Genomic DNA, 20,235 nt, shown 5'->3' with positions numbered 1-20,235 from the left:
GGCCCCCTCCGGCCCCTAGCACCACGCCCAGTCCCGTCACCGCGTCACTGTCGCCAGGCCACCGTCACCATGGCACCGTTGTCCCCATGTCGCTAGGCAACTGTGGCCGTGTCCCGCTGGGGACCGAGAGCCCGCAGCCGCTGCCCCGAGAAATGGGGACCGGGTCCCTTTAAGCAGCCCCGTGCCCGGAAGCGGAGAGGGCACTACATTTCCCAGAGCCCCTCGCGCGGAGCCGACGGGTCGGGCACCAACGCACGCGGCCGGCCGCGTTCCTCCCAGTGACGGATGCGCTCCTCAGCCAACCAGTATCACGATCTGCATCAGTGGGCGGTGCGTGGAGAGAGCCAATGGCGGAGCTGGGCGGGGGCGCCCTGCGGCCAATGAGAGGCGCGGGGGCGGGCGCCGGGGCCGCGGGCCGGGCTGGGGGAAGATGGCGGCGGCGGTCGCGCGGTGGTGGCGGGCCGGGCTCCCGGGGCTGCTCGTGCTGCTGGTGCTGCGCGGGGCGCGCGCCGAGCAGACCGAGGAGCACCTGAAACGGGAGCACTCGCTCAGCAAGCCCTACCAGGGTGAGGGGCCCGGCTGGGGGGGCCCTGCCGGGGGTGTGTGTGTGTGTGTGTGTGGGCGTGGGCTAGGCGTGGGGACCCCCGCGGGGGGTGGGTGTGGGGGGCACCCCGCGGGGGGTGGGAGGTGTGGGGGGGCTAGGCGTGGGGGGACCCCTGCGGGGGGGTGTGGGGCGTGGGGGGACCCCTGTGGGGGGGTGTGGGGTATGTGGGGGGTGTGGGGACCCCTGTGGGGGGGTGTGGGGTATGTGGGGGGTGTGGGGACCCCTGTGGGGGGGTGTGGGGCACCTGCCATATGGGGGTGATGGGCGCCTGGGGCGAAGGGGGAGCTCGTGGGTGGAAGGGGGTGCAGGCGGACCTGGGCTGGGACATTTGGGGCGCGGGGTGGTGGGATCAGGGGAAGCAGTAACTGGGGCGGGGAGGACGGGGGGAGGAGGGGGAAGGAGTCAGAGTGGGGGAAAGGGGAGTAGGGAGGGGGCAGGCAAAGAACCAGAGGTAGCGAGCTGAGTGGGCGGCTGGTGTTGGGAGGACAGGGAACGGCAGGGTGGGGTGCAGGGGGAGCTGCGGGGAGTGGCTAGAGTGTGGCAGTGTTGGGGGGCGGGGAAGATGCAGAGGGAGAAAGGCCGGGGGATGAGGTGTGTAGGTGGGGTGGGAGGAAGCAAGTGTACCTGGTGCTTTGTGCAGCTCTGGAGAGGGAAAGAGGAGGTGGCCGGGGCGGGGGGGGGGTCTGGGAGGAGAAACAAGGCAGAGAAGGAAGCAGAGGGGTGGGTGGGAAGATGGATTGAAGGGGGGTTGGGTGAGGAGTGGCAGAGCACAGGGCGATCAGTGCACTTTACCATTGTAGGGCTGGTGCAAATGTTTCCCTTCTGCCCGCCAGGTGTTGGATCTTCCAGTTCCTCTCTCTGGGACCTTATGGGCAATGCCATGGTCACGACTCAGTACGTCCGCCTCACACCGGACATGCAGAGCAAACAGGGGGCCGTGTGGAACAGAGTGGTAAGAATAATGTTCTCTAGCAATCTGTGAGGAGCGCTGGCACTCCAGGGTTTTGTATCTTGTGCAGAAGTGATTTCTATCTTTGGGCTGCAGCCAGTATGTCTGAATTCAAGGTGGTGAGGGGTAACAAGATGGTAATCGGGATGACTTCATTTATGGAGTCAAGATTCTGATGGGGAATCTGCTGCTGCAGGTTACAGGAAGTGGTGCATTGATGTTGAAGAGCCTTTGCTCAAGCGCGGAATGAAGGGTGGATGGGCCTCGGGCAGATTGGCCAATAGTTTTCGTGAGAGAACACAGATTTGTGGAATCGTTGTGCAAAACAAACTCCAGCTACAGTTAATCTGAAACAAGCCTGTTGCTAAATCAGTGTCTTGGCAATGTCTCTGCTCTCGGTGTATCTACAGGAGGTCACTAACCCGGTGACGATGTTCCATTTCACTGAGCTTTTCCTTTGACTAAAAGCACAAAAAGGCAGTGCTTCTAACTGGCTAGCTCCCGGGCAATAGCCCTGCTAATTCTGTTGTGGGATTTGATTCTAAATCCCTCTATTATTATAGCTCAGATGTCCCATTCAGGATCACCACTCCCTGTGCTCCCTGTACATGGCACATTCTTTAGATCCTAAGTGGATGAAGATCCATGTCCCCCAAATACAATGATTTATGAAAGAGGCTTTTTGTTCTGGGGTAATGTGAACTGTGTAGACGTGCACAAGAACACTGGACCAAAGGCAGATCTGGTATAAGCAGTTGCAACTCAGATAAGTCAGTGGACTTGTACCTGCTTATACCAGTATGAGTTGGGCTCACTGAGTTTATCCTGTAAACTTGATTTGACGTTCCCCTGCTCCCAGGTGCCAAGGTTCCACCAGAATCTGAAAACGACTAACCTCACCTCTACCTTTAATGCTTGGCCACAGCAGCACAAGTACCTGGGTTCTCTACCTTTCTTTGGTGGCTGTCAGTTTGAGTCACACATTCATCTCTCATCGAATGTGTATCTAACTTCAGGTTTCAGAGTAGCAGCTGTGTTAGTCTGTATCCGCAAGAAGAACAGGAGTACTTGTGGCACCTTAAAGTCTAATAAATTTGTTAGTCTCTAAGGTGCCACAAGTACTCCTGTTCTTTTTATCTAACTTAAGTCTTGCCTGAGGAGTGGATATAATTTGCTTATGACGTGAAAAGCTGGAATTTGAGCCAGAAAGTGTCTTATGGTCAGTATATCCTCCTGTGCTGTTCAGTGCAGGCCTTCTCCACTTAAATCTGCTTGGGCCCTCTAACCAACTCCCATGGTCTTCCCTTGCTGCGCGATAGCTGGTCTTGTAATGGATCCTCCTTTTTAAAAAAATCAGTGTCATGTCCTAGCTCCAATCACTCAAACCTGAAGCTTTGATAGGATGTTTCTCTGGATTATAGCAGTAATCACACACTTTCCAAAGCTGAAAAATGCCTATTCTTGGTGAGTGCAATTGCAAGGCAAAGGGAAGTGTGGTCTCTTAGCTATGATGTGGACACAGAAGGGCTTGCTACAGGGGCTTTCTTTTAGGCCCATCATCTTGTCGTGCCTATAGTCACATGGTGCAGGATCGTGACGTAGTTTGCAAGTGTGTGCGCTGGATTTCAGTGTTTGGCAGCAGAACACGAGAGCAGTGATTCCCAGTCTTTTCCAGATTAAGACCCCCTCCCATCTCTCAGTGGTCTAGCGAGAAGCCCCCTCCCATTTAGTAGTATGGAAAGGCCAGCGTGATCACAACTCCCTCACACTTGCATCTGCTGGCCCAGGTTGAGCTCATACACTGCCGATCACTCCCTATAACGTCTGGCTGTGCAGTTGTAGTTTTCGTCTGCATTTTGTGCAGGCAGTGAATTTCCTTGCCTAAGGTCCGTGATAGGATATACAGTCGGAGCCACTCGAAGACATGACAGTTTGGGATGGAATTTACCGTGGGGTAGATAGCGATGCTCTTCCATGTACTGTAGTTCCATAGTAAGCTTCCTGTAGAACGATGATGATTTCTGCTCTCTCCATACAAGTACCTGTCTGATTCTGCCTGCCGTCTGAGTCCAGAATAGTTGACTGTGTGTTGGAGAAAGATAGCTTGTTCCAAGAGCAAAGACACTGTAGCTGTACCAAGCCTTTCCAGGTCAGTACTCCTCTTGCAGCCCACTGCGTCAGGGATACTCTGCTTAGGAGGACAGAGTCCTGTCAGTTAATAGCCATGTCCTTTTAGTCCATGGAATGAGACAGTTTTAAATCGGACATCGCTAAGCCTTCAGAGTGTGTTGGACAGCTGCCTTCTTATATTAAAGAGCTGTGTAAATTGTCTCCATGGAGCTCAGAGGCCTCCCACGTCTCTGTACAATTGTTTGTATGATGTAGGTGCGTCTCTCTGACCTGAACATGTTCTAATTGTCTGTTGTGAGTCTGCCTTCCACAGTGAGTTGCCACGTACCTCTGGTACATATCTGTGGTGCAGGGAAGGCTTGATGCTGCTGCGTTTGGCAATCAATCCCCAGCTATGGGCACTCTTGCGAGATGTGTCTGACTGTGGATCTTCCTGTTCTTTCATATGGAAATTCAATAGAATACTGACTACAGCCCTTTTTAAGCATTTTATTTGTAACGCGTTTTCAGATGTGACTTTGAAATGGGCAGTTTCCCTTTACATTTGACTGTGGTCATATGGTACGAGTCCAGGAGTCGAAGTACCTATCTAGCCGCTGACTCGTATCCAGGCTGGATGACTCGATTATAAAACTATTTACATTCTTTGCCCCTGATTGGTTCTACGCTTCATCTGATGTTCATAAAGGGGTGTAATTTGTTCATCTATAGTGATGAAATCCAAGCCGCTCTGGGCCTGATTCTGATCTCTTTCCCTGATTTCACTGGCGTTACTCCTGGCTTCGAACCGTGCAAGATCAGAATCAAGCTCTTTGTTTTTATATCCATGGTTCCCTAATCTTCCCTAATCCCCCTGTGATTAATTACTCTTGCTGAAATACAAAAGGTGAGGCCGTGCAGCCTATTGGCAAGGGACATGAAGGACGAAGACATCTCTGCAGTGTGGCTCCATTTAGCAGATGTATTTGTGCTAAGGAAGGCCAGTGCTTTTCCATGAGGCGGGAGATGTGTTGGTGCCATGGCTTGCTGTCTGTGCAGAAAAGCAGCTGTACTGTCTGGCTGGGGACACTGCAACCAGCTGTGACTCTCCCTCCCCATCCAGATGGAACAGATCCCAGCTGACATGGGGTCCCTTAGTAATGTTCTCTGCCTGCAAGCCAATAGCCAGAAGGGCTGTGAATTGCAAGGGGTGTGTAGGCTATTGTCAACGTCCCCCTGACTGCTGCACACGCTCTCCCCCTTTCTCTCTTGCAGCCTTGTTACCTCAGAGACTGGGAGATGCAGGTCCACTTTAAAATCCATGGGCAAGGCAAGAAGAACCTGAATGGGGACGGCTTTGCCATCTGGTACACCAAGGATCGCATGCAGCCAGGTAAAATGCTCTCACGGAGGTGTCGTCTGCAAGGGGAAGTGCTGCACAGAGCCTCCGCTGCTGGCTTTCTCCTGCCCCAGCGGAAACACGCTAGCCAGAGAGTGCCACCCTTGGCTGGGGATGTAGATTGCATCTACAGCTGCTGCCATCCTGCTCCTATTTGCAGGGACCGACAAGGAGGGAGCCAGGAGTGACTGTGACCCCACTATAGCTAATACTGACTTTGCTCTGCAAAAGCTCGGGGTGACCATTGATGGGGGCTCTGAGGAGTCCAGAGTGGCTATGAATTCAGCTGTGCAGTAGCAAACTGCTTGCCCTGATTTTCAGAGGTGCAAAGCAAGCCCCATTCCTACTGCAGGAATGGAGGCTGCAGTGGCTCCAAAGCTCTGGAAATCAGACTTGTGCTGCGAAGGGCAGTGTCCTAGTGGGCTAAGCATGGGCCTGGGGCCAGGAACACCTGTACTCCGAAACTCTGCTCCCGTTTCCCCATCTGTCAAACGGGGATGCCTCCTACCTCATGAGTTGTCTGTAAAGAGCTCTGATATCTAGCACTCCTTCTATGTAGATTGCAAAGTGATTCATCAGGTGAGAGTATCGCTGTCTCCATGTGACAGATGGGGGAAGAGAGGTGCAGAGGGGGAGTGGCAGACCCGGGGATTGAACTCGGGACTGCGGGGTATTGGTCCTGTGACATGGGCACTGGGTTCTGCTGCTCAGCAAGTGCTAAATGCTGCTACGTGGAGGGGTCTTCAGGCCCCCTAAGCACGGATCCAGGAATGGGCTCCCCTATGGGGAGAGGGTGAAGGTAAAGGGTGACTTATCCAATGCCACTTGCTAACATTCCTTCCAAGCTGCTACTGGTGTCAAGCCAAGGCTACCTTCGGAGGCATCTCTGGCCTAGATCATTGGGGGCAAACTCCTTCAAATGGGCATTTGCATGAAGTTGGAGGCCGCCCCACTGGCTCTCTCAAGGAGGCAAATGTCTGTCTGACACTACCAAATATTACTGCATCCTCTTCAAGCTACTCTTGTGGTTCTGCTCCAAGGTGGGGCCCATCGATGGCTTGGGGAGTAAATTTACCCACGCACAGGGTGGAAAGCACTCACCCCACTGTCTCCGCTAGAGCGTGACAGCACGCAAGCTGTGTTGCCCACTGTTCACACTCTGCCATCTGTTCTAGGGCCTGTGTTTGGGAGCAAGGATCACTTTCTGGGGCTGGGGGTGTTTGTAGACACCTACCCCAATGAGGAGAAGCAGCAGGAGGTAAGACGGCCTTGTGGCAGTTCGGAGGGAGGTGGGAGCTGAATGTGAAGTTGTATTACCGTGGCTATGCCTCCAGAGCTTGAGGGCAGAGTTGGCGTATTAGCTTGTTCAAAAGGGGACTGGAACACATGACTTATGAGGAGAGGCTGAGAGAACTGGGATTGTTTAGTCTGCAGAAGAGAAGAGTGAGGGGGGATTTGATAGCTGCTTTCAACTACCTGAAAGGGGGTTCCAAAGAAGATGGATCTAGACTGTTCTCAGTGGTAGCTGATGACAGAACAAGGAGCAATGGTCTCAAGTTGCAGTGGGGGAGGTTTAGGTTGGATATTAGGAAAAACTTTTTCACTAGGAGGGTGGTGAAACACTGGAATACGTTACCTAGGGAGGTGGCGGAATCTCCTTCCTTAGAAGTTTTTAAGGTCAGGCTTGACAAAGCCCTGGCTGGGATGATTTAGTTGGGGATTGGTCCTGCTTTGAGCAGGGGGTTGGACTAGATGACCTCCTGAGGTCCCTTCCAACCTTGATATTCTATGAAAAGGCTTTGGCCATATTTCTAGCCACAATGCAGCTGTATGTTCGAGATCCCAATCGCAGAACAGTCTAAACGTAGCTTCTTCTCCGGCTCCTCCTGGCTGCAGCTTTTGGTCACTTGCTATTGATGCTGCTCTCTCTCCCCTCTCCTGTCTCTCTTCCCTTCGGGTTTTGAGTTTGCTGTCTTCCTTGTCCCTTTCCAGGGGACTAGCAGGAGGCAAGTAGCCCTTCATACATGGAGAGGGCTGCAGGCCAGACCAGTGAGCTTCCCTCTGCAGCCCCTTCTGTGTGTCATGGCATCTGGTGTAGAGGAGCACTCGCGAAGACTGAGCGATCCTGGTTAGCTTCTCCTCACTGCCGACTCCCCGTATGAAGCATCACTGCTCTGCAGGGCAAGTCCTGACGGTGGTGGGCATTGTCTGGCTGCCCAAGGCCGGTGTGTGCAGGCCAGACACCGATTAAGACGAGCTGTAGGCCTACAGCGGCCTTCAGCAGTGGCTGCGAACGCTTTGCAGGGGAAATGGGAAAAGGAAAAATGGGAAGCAGTTGTACTCGTTTCCCTTGGGGATTTGGGGACTCCCCAGAAGCTGTCTGAAGTGTGTGGACACTAGCTAGTGTGGACCTGTAGTGTGGTGATCCTCAGCTCTGCATAGCAGTGGCCCAAATGCTAACATAAGAACAGCCCTACTGGGTCAGACCAAGGGTCCATCTAGCCCAGTATCCTGACTGCCAACAGTGGCCAGTGCCACGTGCCCCAAAGGGAATGAACAGAACAGAGAATCATCAAGTGATCCACCCCCTGTCGCCCATTCCCAGCTTCTGGCAAACGGAGGCTAGGGACACCATCCCTGCCCATCCTGGCTAATAGCCATTGATGGACCTGTCCTCCGTTAACTTATCTAGTTTTTTTTTCAACCTGTTATAGGCTTGGCCTTCACTACATCCTTTGGCAAGGAGTTCCACAGGTTGACTGCATTGCATGGAAAAACTAGTTCCTTTTGTTTGTTTTAAACCCGCTGCCTATTAATTTCATTGGGTGAACCCTAGTTCTTGTGTTGTTCACGCCTTCTCACAACACTTCCTTATTTACTTTCTCCAAACACGATTTTATAGACCTCCATCATATCCCCCCTTAGTCTCTTTTCCAAGCTGAAAAGTTCCAGTTTTACTAATCTCTCCTCATATGGAAGCTGTTCCATCCCCCGAATCCTTTTTGTTGCCGTTTTCTGAACCCTTTCCAATTCCAATATATTTTTTTTGAGATGGGGCGACCACATCTGCACGCAGCATTCCAGATGTGGGCGTAGCATGGATTTATAGAGAGGCAACATGATATTTTCTGTCTTATAATCTATCCTTTTCTTAATGAGTCCCAGCATTCTGTTTGCTTTTTTGACGGCCGCTGCACAGTGAGTGGATGTTTTCAGAGAACTCTCCACAATGATGCTAAGATCTCTCTTGAGTGGTAACAGCTAATTTAGACCTCATCATTTTATATGAATAGCCGGGATTATGTTTTCCAATGTGTATTACTTTGTATTTATCAACATTGAATTTCATCTACCATTTTGTTGCCCAGTCACCCAGTTTTGAGAGATCCTTGTGTAACTCTTCGCAGTCTGCTTTGGACTTAACTATCTTGAGTAGTTTTGTATCATCTGCAAATTTTGCCACCTCACCGTTTACTCCTTTTTCCAGATCATTTACAAATATGTTGAGTAGGACTGGTCCCAGTACAGACCCCTGGGGGACACCACTATTTCCCTCTCTCCATTCTGAAAACTGACCATTTATTCCTACTCTTTGTTTCCTATCTTTTAACCAGTTACCAATCCATGAGAGAACCTTCCCTCTTATCCCATGGCAGCTTACTTTGCTTAAGAGCCTTTGGTGAGGGACCTTGTCAAAGGCTTTCTGAAAATCTAAGTACACCGTATCCACTGGATCCCCTTTGTCCACATGCCTGTTGACCCCCTCAAAGAATTCTAGTAGACATTTGAGGCATGATTTCCCTTTACAAAACCCATGTTAACTCTTCCCCAACAAATTATGTTCATCTCTGTGTCTGACAATTCTGTTCTTTACGATAGTTTCACCCAGTTTGCCCATTACTGAAGGCAGGCTTACCAGCCTGTAATTGCCAGGATCAGCCCAGTACTTGCTGGTCAGGGCTTCCTGCACAGTTCTTCTGTTAAGCTGTTCTGGAGAACATCTCCTGTGCTCTAGAGCTGTACAGCCAGGCAGTGCTGTTACTTATTATTGAGACAAATGTGGACTAAACCAATGAGTGTGTGTTAGAGCTGGGCCCAAACACGCTTTCACTGAAGAATTGCTTTGCAAAGGAAGCCAGCATTTTTGACACACTTTCACTTTATCAGAAAATTTCCAGGGACATTGACCAAGGTTTTGTTTCAGGCGTTTGGATTTTTCTAAAGTGAGTGGGGAGGAACCCCATGGCTCTCCTTTAGACTCCAATGTCTGACCAAGTCAGCTGTGCAGCTGGCTTCAGACCTTGAAACTGATTGAACAGATCTGCAGGTCTTGAATCAGCGTCCAGTTTGGTTGGAACATTAACAATGGTCTGCCCTTGCTCTCTGAAGGGCCATTGTACCCTTAAGTTGGATCCTAGATAATGCTGGGCAGCTGAAGAAGCCACACTGATGCTATTCCGGGGCTTGGAGTTTAATGGAGGATAAAGATCAGAATCCGAGCCACAATGCAGGGAGAAATGACAGCATCTCATAGAATCGTAGACTTTAAGGTCAGGAGGGACCATTATGATCATCTAGTCTGACCCCCTGCACAACGCAGGCCACAGAATCTCACCCACCCACTCCTGTAACAAACCTCTAACCTATGTCTGATCTATTGAAGTCCTCAAATCGTGGTTTAAAGAGTTTGAGGTGCAGAGAATCCTCCAGCAAGTGACCCATGCCCCATGCTGCAGAGAATGGCAGAGGCCCTGGGGGTTTTTCACCTATCTGCCCTGGAGGAAAATTCCTTCCCGACTCCAAATATAGCGATCAGCTAAACCCTGAATATGTGGGCAAGACTCACCAGACAGACACCCAGTAAAGAATTCTCTGTAGTAACTCAGATCCCACCTCATCTAACATCCCATCACAGGCCATTGGGCATATGTACCCCTAATAGTTGAAGATCAATTAATTGCCAAAATGAGGCTATCCCATCATACCATCCCTTCCATAAACTTATCAAGCTTAGTCTTGAAGCCAGATAGGTCTTTTGCCCCCGTTGCTCCCCTTGGAAGGCTGTTCCAGAACTTCACTCCTCTGATGGTTAGAAAGCTTTGTCTGATTTCGAGTCTAAACTTCCTGATGGCCAATTTATATCCATTTGTTCTTGTGTTCACATTGGTAGTGAGCTTAAATAATTCTTCTCCCTCTGTGATATTTATCCCTCAGCCTTCTTTTGGTTAGGCTAAACAAGCCAAGCTCTTTGAGTCCCCTTTCATAAGACAGGTTTTCCATTCCTCAGAACATCCTAGTAGCCCTTCTCTGTACTTGTTCCAGTTTGAGTTCATCCTTAAACATGGGAGACCAGAACTGCGCACTCTATTCCAGATGAGGTCTCGCCAGTGCCTTGTATACCGGTACTAACACCTCCTTATCTCTACTGGAAGTACCTCGCCTGATGCATCCCAAGACCGCATTAGCTTTTTTCACGGCCATATCACATTGGCGGCTCATAGTCATCCTGTGATCAACCAATACTCCAAGGTCCTTCTCCTCCTCTGATACTTCCAAGTGATGCATCCCCAATTTACAACAGAAATTCTTGTTATTAATCCCTAAATGCATGACCTTGCACTTTTCACTATTAAATTTCATCCTATTACTATTACTCCAGTTTACAAGGTCATCCAGATCTTCCTGCATGATATCCCGGTCCTTCTCTGAATTGGCAATACCTCCCAGCGTTGTCATCCGCAAACTTTATTAGCACACTCCCACTTTTTGTGCCAAGGTCAGTAATAAAAAGATTAAATAAGATTTGGTCCCAAAACCGATCCCTGAGGAACTCCACTAGTAACCTCCTTCCAGCCTGACAGGTCACCTTGCAGTGTGACCTGCTGTAGTTTCCCCTTTAACCAGTTCCTTATCCACCTTTCAGTTTTCATACTGATCCCCATCTTTTCCAGTTTAGCTAATAATTCTCCATGTGGCACCGTATCAAATGCCTTACTGAAATCAAGGTAAATTAGATCCCCTGCATTTTCTTTGTCTAAAAAAATCTTAAAGAAGGAGATCTGCAGCCTTTCTCCTGCCACAGATTTGTGCTGGTGTCCGGTTACGGTCCGAACCAGACAGTCAAACACACACAGGAGGCTTTTATTTCTGTTCAGATTGGGCCCAGGGCCCAGTTCTGATCTCTGCCACTGTGATCTCCGTTGACATCTGTGGTGCTGCCTGGGATTCTCGGGGAACAGGTGCAGAACTCGGTCCCACATGAAGTGGGAGTTCGTGCCTTGGACTCATGTGCCCAGCTCCCCAAGACATTGGTGTCCACGTGGCTCTGGGACTGTCCCTAGCACAGCGACACTTACCTCAGAGAAGCCAAGAGCCACTTCCTGAACTGTGAACACTTCCCTTCTACAGCAAGAGGGAGCAGAAACGCTGGACAAGACAGCGTCAAATCGCTCTAATAGCGCCTGCAATCACAGCTGCACCCTCTTTCCTTACGTAGCTCTTCATTTCCTACGTGTAACGTGGGAGCACCCTGCTGTAATTTGTGTGTGTGTGTGATGGACACAGTTAAGGGTGCTGGAGGAATTGCAGATATGGGTGGTGGTGATTCCGGCCAAGCAGTCCTTTGTTGGCGTGTTCTTAGCTCTGGGTTAATGTGCTTTTGTGCTGTGGGATGGGGAAGGGAAATACAGGGTATAAACTGGGCAGGATTACAGTGTGGGGTTTCTTGGGCCAGTTGCCTTTTTAAGCCATGTATTCAGTGGTTTGGTACATGACTTGCAAAATGTAAGGTACCCTCAAGTCTTGGCAAGGGGACAATGCTGGTGGTTTCCTAGGGTGCATTTCCTTCCCAGTTTGTAGGTTCATACTAAACTATCTGGTCGGTGACTGTCTTGTTCTGTACCCTTTCTTGCTCTCAATAATCCTTCTGGACTCAGGCTCAGAAGAGGAGGTATACCCCTGGAAATCAGGTATTTGCTCTTAGCTCATTTCCAGCCTCAGAGTCCCCTCCCCTCTCTCTGTCATGGGCACTTCCAGGGTGTTTGTGACCTTGCTGGGTGAGAGAAGGGCATTGCCAGAGTTACAGAAATCTTTGACTGACTGCGGCCAGTATGCCTGGTTCAGAGCCAGTCTCTCCATCTGCCACCAGGTCCCCCGGCCAGCGTGCTTGTGACAGAGTGCGCTGGGCTGCTGATTACTTTCTTGTGACCTGAAGGAAGTCTAACGTTTGTCGCCTCCCCAAGCCCCTCACTCAGGGCCTTGCTGCTCGGGTGGTTTTGATGCAGCTGTCTCTTCCTGTGGCATCTCCTCGTGGCTGCACAGATCCTACATGCGGAGGAGACGCTGCAGCTCTCGAGCTTGTCTGTTCTCATGGATCCCTGCTGTTTTGAAGTGTTCCCGTTTCATTTTAGAATAAACAAACCTCTGTTCCCACACCTTGTGCATCTCCCTGCTACGCAGCATTACGCCGGGGTCTGGCCTTGGTGCAGTGCTTGCCTTAGCTCGTCTTCTCATCCTCTACTAGACAGAGGAGGGTCCATCAGAAACGAACTAAGCTACACGTACCAGTGGCTCAGCTGTGGCGTGTTTAGCCCGTCTGCTACTGCAGACCTGGGAAAGGACTCTGCCATTGGGCCTCTGGGCAGCATTGCCCATCGAGAGGCGTGGGACTGCTGGGCCCAGTCTGACGCACAATGCGCATGTCTCGGTGGAATGGATTTTAATAAAAGAAGAACCCAACGCAGAGGGGGAGAGGAGGCGCGTGATCCCCGTGAACAGTGTCCTGGCTGGCTGGGGCACCTGGGCTGTGGTAGCCGGACGTCACTATCCCAGATCCAGCCCAGCACAGGGGCACTATCACCGCTTGGCTGCCTGGCCTGTGTGACAGGCGTGCAGTGGCGCAGGGGTCCATGCCACACAATCCACCAGCCCAGGGGTGGCAATGGGAAGTTGTGGGCGGTCTCTGTAGAGAGAACAGAGGCAGAGCCCATGTCCCTCTCTAGACCTGGGTCTCTCGGAGTCAGGTTGAGGCCTGGTGGTAGAGGAATCAGTCAGTCCAGTGCCTCCTGCCAGCACCTTGCAGACCCAGTCATGCTGGGCTGCGTGAGAATTTCGAGCGCTGGCCGAGGCTCTTGTCTGTCTCTCGGCCCTGATGTCGTGCTCCGTGCTGTCAGTGTCCTGTGCAAAGCTGTGTTCTCTGCTGCCTGCCTGCATTTGCCCTGTTGCCCATGGTTCGTATTGCCAGGCCTCCACAGAGCAGTGTGAGGAGACCACTAACCTGCGGCCTTGTCCCGTGTTCCCTAGCATGTGTTCCCCTACATCTCCGCCATGGTGAACAATGGCTCTCTCACCTACGACCATGACCGGGATGGACGGCCCACTGAGCTCGGAGGCTGCACGGCCACGGTGCGCAACCTGAACCACGACACCTTCCTGGTGATCCGCTACGTCAAAAGGAGGCTGACGGTGAGTGGTGACTCCTTGAGCTCTCCAGGCCCAGGTCGGCTTCATGTTGGGAGGGCTGGGCTGGGTTGCTCTGGGTTGAGTGAAGTCTCGTGTGTTTCAGATCATGATTGACATTGATGGCAAGCACGAGTGGCGGGACTGTATTGACATGCCGGGGGTCCACCTGCCAAGGGGATACTTCTTTGGGACCTCTTCCGTCACTGGAGACCTCTCAGGTACCGCGCTGTGACCCTGGCCAGTGCTCCACAAGCACTAAGGGTGGGCCTATGCTGTGCCTGCGAGCCTCTGAGCCGGGGTCTTCAGAGCCTGAGCTGCACGGCTGCTTTCAGCACCGGCGCGTGAGCCTGAGTCTGTGGACCTGGCTCTGAGGCTTGCTGCTGTGGGTTTTAAACACACGGTAGCCGCACCTGAAGTGACTGGGGAGCGAAGGCCCTGCCTAAGAAGTGCCTCCGGCCAGACCTACCACGGTATTGAGGTGCCTGAGGTGTGTTTGAAAATTGCAGGGAGCACCTTCGGGCACCGAACTCCCCAAGTCATGTCCTTGGAAGAGTCCTTGGCATTAACCGCAGTCTGAAAGGCTGATGTTTGGTCCGAAAGGGACACCGCAGCCTTCTGTTTTCAGTGGCACCCCAGGAGCTCACAGGTGACACTTCTAGGCTTGGGGCACCTGAATTCTGCCAGGTGCCGGGGGGCTCCTCTGAGTTGACATAAACAGTCCGAGGATTTCAAATACAAAGGTGCCCACTCTGACTCCTTCACCCTGAACCGCCTCAGCCACTCCCTGGCTCTGGGGATACCTGCAGCTGAACCTCTGGTGTGCGCAGCCTGCAGTTCAACGGGGGCCTTGGCACATACTTTGGGGGTTTAGAGCAAGCATCCCTCTTACACAGCTTTGCAGGGCAGTTCTTGAGCTTTCTGGCCCAAGAGCCATGTACTCCTCTTCCAATATAGGCGAGGGGACCAGTCTCGTGGACACTGATGCACAGCTGTCTGGCCCACTGAGGCTCTTGGTGAAACGAAAGCCTTGCCTTTTTCAGTCTGTAACGTCTGTGTGAATTCCGTTCAGCTTATGCCATAATACCCGAAAGTACCGACCCTGTCTGCTTCAGTCATTCTTAAGCCAGTTTAGAACAGGTTTGAATCAAGCCTCTTCAAAAGCATGTTGATCACCAATGCCTGGATTCATTGTTTGCTCCAAGTAAAGTTCCTTTTATTTCCAAAATCTCTGCAGGTGCTCGGGGAATTGGAGAAGCTGGCTGGGGCAGTTGAGTTGTCCTGCTAATATGTGTGACAGAAAGACAAAGGCAATGAATGCCTGTGAGGATGATTCTAATTTGCTGCCTTCAGGTTGCTGAGTGGGCTTTAAATCAGAGGTGCTCCCTGGCTGAACTCCTCATTTCTCAGTCTGAATTTCAGTGGCTTAAAGGCCCCTCGTGGCAAAGCGTGTTGTGCTGGGCACAGTCCAACCACAGAAGATGGCAGGCGCTGCCCCGGAGAGCGGAGTTCTGTTTGCTCCGTGCATGGGTGCTTGGCTCCGTTTGAGCAGATGTTCAGGGTTTCCCTCTCCCAGCCCCTCTGCCATCCCTGGCCAATGTTCCTCTTCCTGCATACTGTCTAAGGCCATGTTTCTCTCGTGCCCCTAGATAACCATGACATCATTTCTCTGAAACTCTACCAGCTGACGGTTGAGCGGAGTCCAGAGGAGGAGAAGCGGGATAAAGAGGTGTTTCTGCCCATTGTGGACAACCTGAAACTGCCCGGAGGTGAGTAGCGCACAGGTTGGTGAGGTGCAAGGCCGGAACCCACCAAGTACCTGCTTTCCCCAGTAGATGGGCTATTCCATTCATCAGGCGGGGTCCTCACACCATCTGCTGAAGCTCCTGCCTGTGAGCCCCTCTGCTTGAATGGCTCTATTAGCTAACGTTCAGCGTTCCTAGAAGGTGGGAATGATGTGACCAAATGCTGAGCACTGATGTCCCCACATCTGTGCCAGTGCTCACTGCAGTGTCGGCTTCTCCAGTACCCCGGAGAGAGGAGCAGCCACGGCCTCAAGCGGGGATTAGGTGTGCCGGGGGCACAGCCTGCCCTGGGTCTCACGGCTCCCAAGCACTGGAGACAGGGTGGAGGAGCTCTGCTGAATGGAGGTAGCCAAAACCCTGGGTGTGCTTTGAGATCCTCTGCAGGCTAGTGACCACGTAGCGTGCAGTCTCTGGGCCAGGCTTTCTCACTTCTCTGAAATCTCCCCAGAGACCAAACCCAAATTCCATAGTTCAGGACAAACGCAAGCGCCTCCCCTTGGATGAAGCGCTGGGAAAGGTGGGCGGGTGGATGGCTGTCTCCCCTGGACACTGCAGAGATGGGCAATGCAAGTAAAACCCAACTAAGCTTGTATGCAACCCCCATTACCATAGTCTCTGAGCGTGTGGGCTCTGTGGTGGCTAACCCGGGCTTGTGCCCCTCTGCCTTTGCCCCACAGTGGAGGCCCCACTGGAACCCATGAGCAGCCTGGCCCTGTTCTTAATTGTCTTCTTCTCGCTGGTCGCCCTGGTGTTTGCCATCGTCATCGGAGTCATAGTCTACAACAAATGGCAGGAACAGAGCCGGAAACGCTTCTACTGACCTAGACGCCTGCCCAGCCCCTTCCCTCGGCACACGAGCAGCTCTGCTGGAGTGGATTGGCACGTGCCAGAGGCTAGCTGAAGAGAAGCCCTTGCCTGCTCAGCTCAGACTTTCCAGAGCCCCTTCGGATGACTGCTTCTTTGCTGGCCCCCATGGGGACCGCTGTTGTCTCTCTTCGAGCTCTGGGGTTCCCAGCGGGAATGGACGTCCTGGATCACATGGGGAGCAGACTTCGTGTGACACGTAGCGCATCAGGAGACTCTGGAGGCTGGTGCAGTGACAGATGGGCCGTCCCCCAGGAGCTCTTGCTTGGCAAGATGTTTAGAAGATGCTTGGGGCGGGTGTAGCCGAATGCTGTATCGTTTCTGTGTTGGTGAGCCTTACGTGTGCTATCTGGGGATGTTCCACAGCCCAGCTAGGAGGCCAGGCAGTGAAGACTGTAAAATCCTAGAAAAGCCCCTCTGGCTTAAGGGTGAAACTTGGCCAAACCAAACGTTTCTTGCTGATAAGAGTAGTGCTGTCCCGGCTCCCTGGCCCTGCCCCACGGCCCTGCCGCTGCTCACGGCCTACGTTGCCATCCAGATGGCTTTGCTGCCGTAGGCTGGTTGGGAAGGCCGAGCTCATCTGCCCCAGGCAGTTTGAAATTTTTAATCCTGGTTTTGCCATAGCACAGCTGAATCCTGCACCCTGAACGAAATATTCCACGTCTCGCTGCTGCTCCTCGTTTGGAAGTGGGGGAACTGGCAGCTGTGCTAAAGGAAAACCCCTCGTTTTACAGTCACCCCAGTACGGTCTGGGCATGAACACAGATATTGGCTACTGGCCTCCCAGTGCCAGCCTGATCCTGCCTGATCTCCCAGCACGATGGCAGGGAAAGCAACGGCTCTTCCAGGCTGGCCTTGATGCTGCAGGGTCTTCTCAGCCTCTGATGGAAATTGACCTGAGCTGCTTCCATTCAGTGCCTCCATGATGCCACTACTAGCCTGTGCTCACCTCCTCTTTCTCCCCGACAACCGGGCTTTCCAGCCAGGGCTAAGGGGGTTTGCGCTGGTGAAATATGCACTGAAAAGTCTCAATGCAGCCGGGTGAGACCAGGCCAGTCTGAGAAACCGTCCGGATCGCGGGCTCATTGCACAAGGGTCGGTACGTCCGTCATGGAGACCCGGCACACACTTGTTGCTGAGCATGGGAATGTGGTGGGCAAGGGACAGCTGGTCCCGACCCACTTCCCGTTCGTTCACACGAAGCCAGGTCACGTTGCTGGGGTGGGGTTCACGTGATCATGTTGCTGTCCACATGCATGGACTCTGCCCGTTTTAACACTGGGTTCCGTGGTAATAACCACTTGCTGCTGTCGGGGGGCCTGTCCCTCCACCGCTGGGTCAGTCTGCGTGCACTGCTGCCTTCCTCCCTTCTGTACACCCCGGCTTGGAGCGCAGGGGCTATTTGCATGTCACCAGGTCCTGTTAGTGGTGTAGGTGTGATGTGAAAAGGGTCCGTTCTTTCTTCCTCACCCAAAAACCTGATGCCAGCATTTGTACGTGGTCCCTTTGTGTTTCTGAAGGATCTAGACCTGGTTGCTGTAACCAGGAGTCTGGAAGCGTGCTGGCAAAGGAAGGTCGGAGGGTTTATTGGCCTGGCGGAGACCTCGGCCATGCTTGGGAACGAAAGTTCTGATCTCTACGAAAGCTTTGCTGCCTTTCAGGGAGGGTTAGTTATTTCCTACCTCAGTGACTGCTGTGTTCTAATGAGTTCCTGCTTTCTGTAGGTCTGCTGAGGGTGCTGAGTCGCTCCTAATACCAATGCAGAGGGGGGAGAAGGGTCCCCTGGAAATTCTGGGTATAACACTTTGTCCCTGACACTGTTCCGTTCTGTAGTGTCAACAGGCCTGTAGCTGTGAGCTCAACGTGGACAAGGCTTGGCTGGCTCGACACAACACACCAGAGCCATGTTCTCACCTTATCCTAGCCAACCACGTCTAGCTGGATCTCGTGCCCTTGTTACAGTGACAGTAAAACCAGCCCCTGACGGCTCCTCCTGCCTGTCAAGCCATCTCTGGGGCCCAGTAATGAGGGCTGGGATGGGGAGAAGGTCTGAGCTGAGGAAATGCCAGGACTCCTCAGAGGAACCTGCCCTTTGAAGGAGGAAGGTTTAGATTCAGAAAGTCCTCTCCCTTCCAATTCCTGTCACGGCAGCAGAGCCTGGATTCCTGGTGTCTCTACACGCAAGGGTGGCCATGGCCCAGCTAAGTAAAGAACATGGTTATTAGCTAAGATTTTCAAAAGACTTGTGATTTTTTTTTTCTTTTTAAGTGCCTCAGTTTTTGGGCACCTAACTGGAGACATCTTAAAGAGCCTCCCTCTTTGGAGCAGGGCTCCCAGCCCCTTGTGAAAACCAGGCCCCTTTCAGGGGTCTCCGGCTGGGCACCCAAAATCCCCAATTGCTTTTGAAAGTCTTGTATGTAAACCCTGCCCTGCTCCGGGAGTGGCCAGCCAGGGGCACTGGGACAGGTGCGGTCACCAGCATTGGTCCTGGAGCTGTGCTAACATGGCCCAGCCAGGAAGCAGCTGTTGTAGCCGGTGCTCCGCGGGGAGCAGAGGCGTTGTTAACCGAAGGGGTCCCGAGATCTGCTGGTGTTGTGCCCTGTTGGGCAGGCGCCGCCAGTACCGGTGTCCAGCTAGACGCTGCAATCTGCAGCCTTAATTCGATGGACTTTACAGGGGCATGAGACCTGATCAGCAGAGGTGCAGGTGAGAAGCCGTGCGCTCTTTACCCAGACCCCAGGTACCTCATGGACTGGGTGTGAGGGTGAAATAGGGCAGGGGGAAGCCGAGTGACTTACTGCAGCTCCCGGTATGGTAAAACCTGCAGCTCTTGCATTGCAGGCCCTGTGCTAATAGGAGGACGTGGGCTTTCGGAGGTGCGGAGTGACTGCAGGCCACAGCTTGGGGCCTCTGCTCTGGACACTGAAATGTGATCCCTGCTTGCGTATCTTTGAGTTCCGCACTATTTCCCTCCCCACCACAGTTCAGAGCCGTGGCCTCTGTAGGAAAATCAGTGACGAGGCTTCAGGAGGTGCTTCCCTCTGCAGAAAGGATCCGACTAAGACGTTTGCTCCCGTGACTGCATATCTAAGCCCCCTGCCCTGAGGGTGGCAACCTGGCATTTGCTGTAGCAGGGTGGCTTGGTCTGGTAGGATGCCGCGGGGGAGATTTTACATGTGGCAAAGCACGAGGGCAGCCTGAAAGCATTGGTTCTGCTTTTGCCTCTTTTAAAACATTTTACCTGATCAACAGAACTGTCTGTGTGCGCACCTGTTTCTGCAAGTGTAATTTGTGTCCTGGAAAAACACCCACACACACACACCCCCCCCCCCATGCAGGGCTGCACTGCACTGAATCCTGGGGCGCTGCTCTTGTCTGCCTGCCCCGGGATGCAGGGTTTGTGGCTGGGTATTGATGGACCTTGTAGTTCTACAAAGACCCCGCCAGGTGCGTACGTGTCCATCTTGGCTCCTCACAGGAGTTCCCTGGGCACCGCGGGGTAAGAGCTGCACTTTCCCCTGCCCCTGCTGCAGCGGCTGGTAGGTACAGAACCACCTCAGTGTAACGTGTCTAATTCCTTCCCCGTGCAGGGCCAGCCCTGGGCTGCTGGCGGAATGCTGGGCACGACCCTGGGCTTGGGGGGCCCTTATCTGAGCCAGCCACCCACCCTGGCTAGAGGCACAAGTGCTAGCAGGAAGATAAAAGCCCCTGCCGCTGGGCCAGCAGGTGCATAAATAACCTCAACCAACCAGGGCCTTGTTTTGATCATTACAAAGAAAACGTGACCCCCTGGCAGAGCTGTGCCTGAGGATACTGGCGTAGGGGGGTCTCTAGCAGCCTGGCTCTGCTGCACTCAGTCCCTCCCCAGCGATCAGTCACTGGTATTTCGTGCTGCCTCCCCGCGGGGAGCAGTGCTCCCTGCTGGTGGCAGTGAGGAAATACAGCTGCCTCCTGGGGCGGCTGAAAGGGCCAAGGAGGCAGCTTTGCTCCTGCTGGGACTTGCCTCTCCCAGCCAATGCAGCGCTGGCCCTAACGTGACTTCGTGCCG

General features: G+C 52.9%; 1 protein-coding gene across 2 annotated transcripts; it reads left to right on the top strand.

Moving 5' to 3' along the window:
* The first annotated feature begins 404 nt into the window (after nucleotides 1–404).
* Nucleotides 405–19,456, top strand: LMAN2L (lectin, mannose binding 2 like). 2 transcript variants are annotated; one of them, XM_037886273.2, is made up of 9 exons: nucleotides 405–566; nucleotides 1,438–1,556; nucleotides 4,938–5,055; nucleotides 6,237–6,319; nucleotides 11,997–12,029; nucleotides 13,363–13,524; nucleotides 13,625–13,739; nucleotides 15,168–15,287; nucleotides 16,001–19,456. In XM_037886273.2, the coding sequence occupies exons 1-9, from the start codon at nucleotides 431–433 to the stop codon at nucleotides 16,141–16,143; spliced, it is 1,029 nt and encodes a 342-aa protein (XP_037742201.1). In that variant the 5' UTR covers nucleotides 405–430; the 3' UTR covers nucleotides 16,144–19,456. The 2 variants fall into 2 exon arrangements, with proteins under 2 accessions (XP_037742201.1, XP_037742199.1); XM_037886271.2 differs by lacking the exon at nucleotides 11,997–12,029 and having other exon boundaries at nucleotides 406–566.
* Nucleotides 19,457–20,235: the final 779 nt, after the last annotated feature.

The sequence above is a fragment of the Chelonia mydas genome, chromosome 26 (genome assembly GCF_015237465.2).
Source record: "Chelonia mydas isolate rCheMyd1 chromosome 26, rCheMyd1.pri.v2, whole genome shotgun sequence".
NCBI classification, from domain to species: Eukaryota; Metazoa; Chordata; order Testudines; family Cheloniidae; genus Chelonia; species Chelonia mydas.
The sequence above is the reverse complement of the archived record's forward strand: the minus strand, read 5'-3'. Positions and strand labels throughout refer to the sequence as shown.

Bases quoted from the DNA above. Each gene is read 5' to 3' on its own strand.
- LMAN2L (XM_037886273.2), top strand. From the start codon at position 431: ATGGCGGCGGCGGTCGCGCGGTGGTGGCGGGCCGGGCTCCCGGGGCTG. The intron at 1,557-4,937 runs GTAAGAATAATG...TCTCTCTTGCAG, and splicing joins GGGCCGTGTGGAACAGAGTG to CCTTGTTACCTCAGAGACTG. The intron at 12,030-13,362 runs GTATTTGCTCTT...CGTGTTCCCTAG, and splicing joins GGTATACCCCTGGAAATCAG to CATGTGTTCCCCTACATCTC.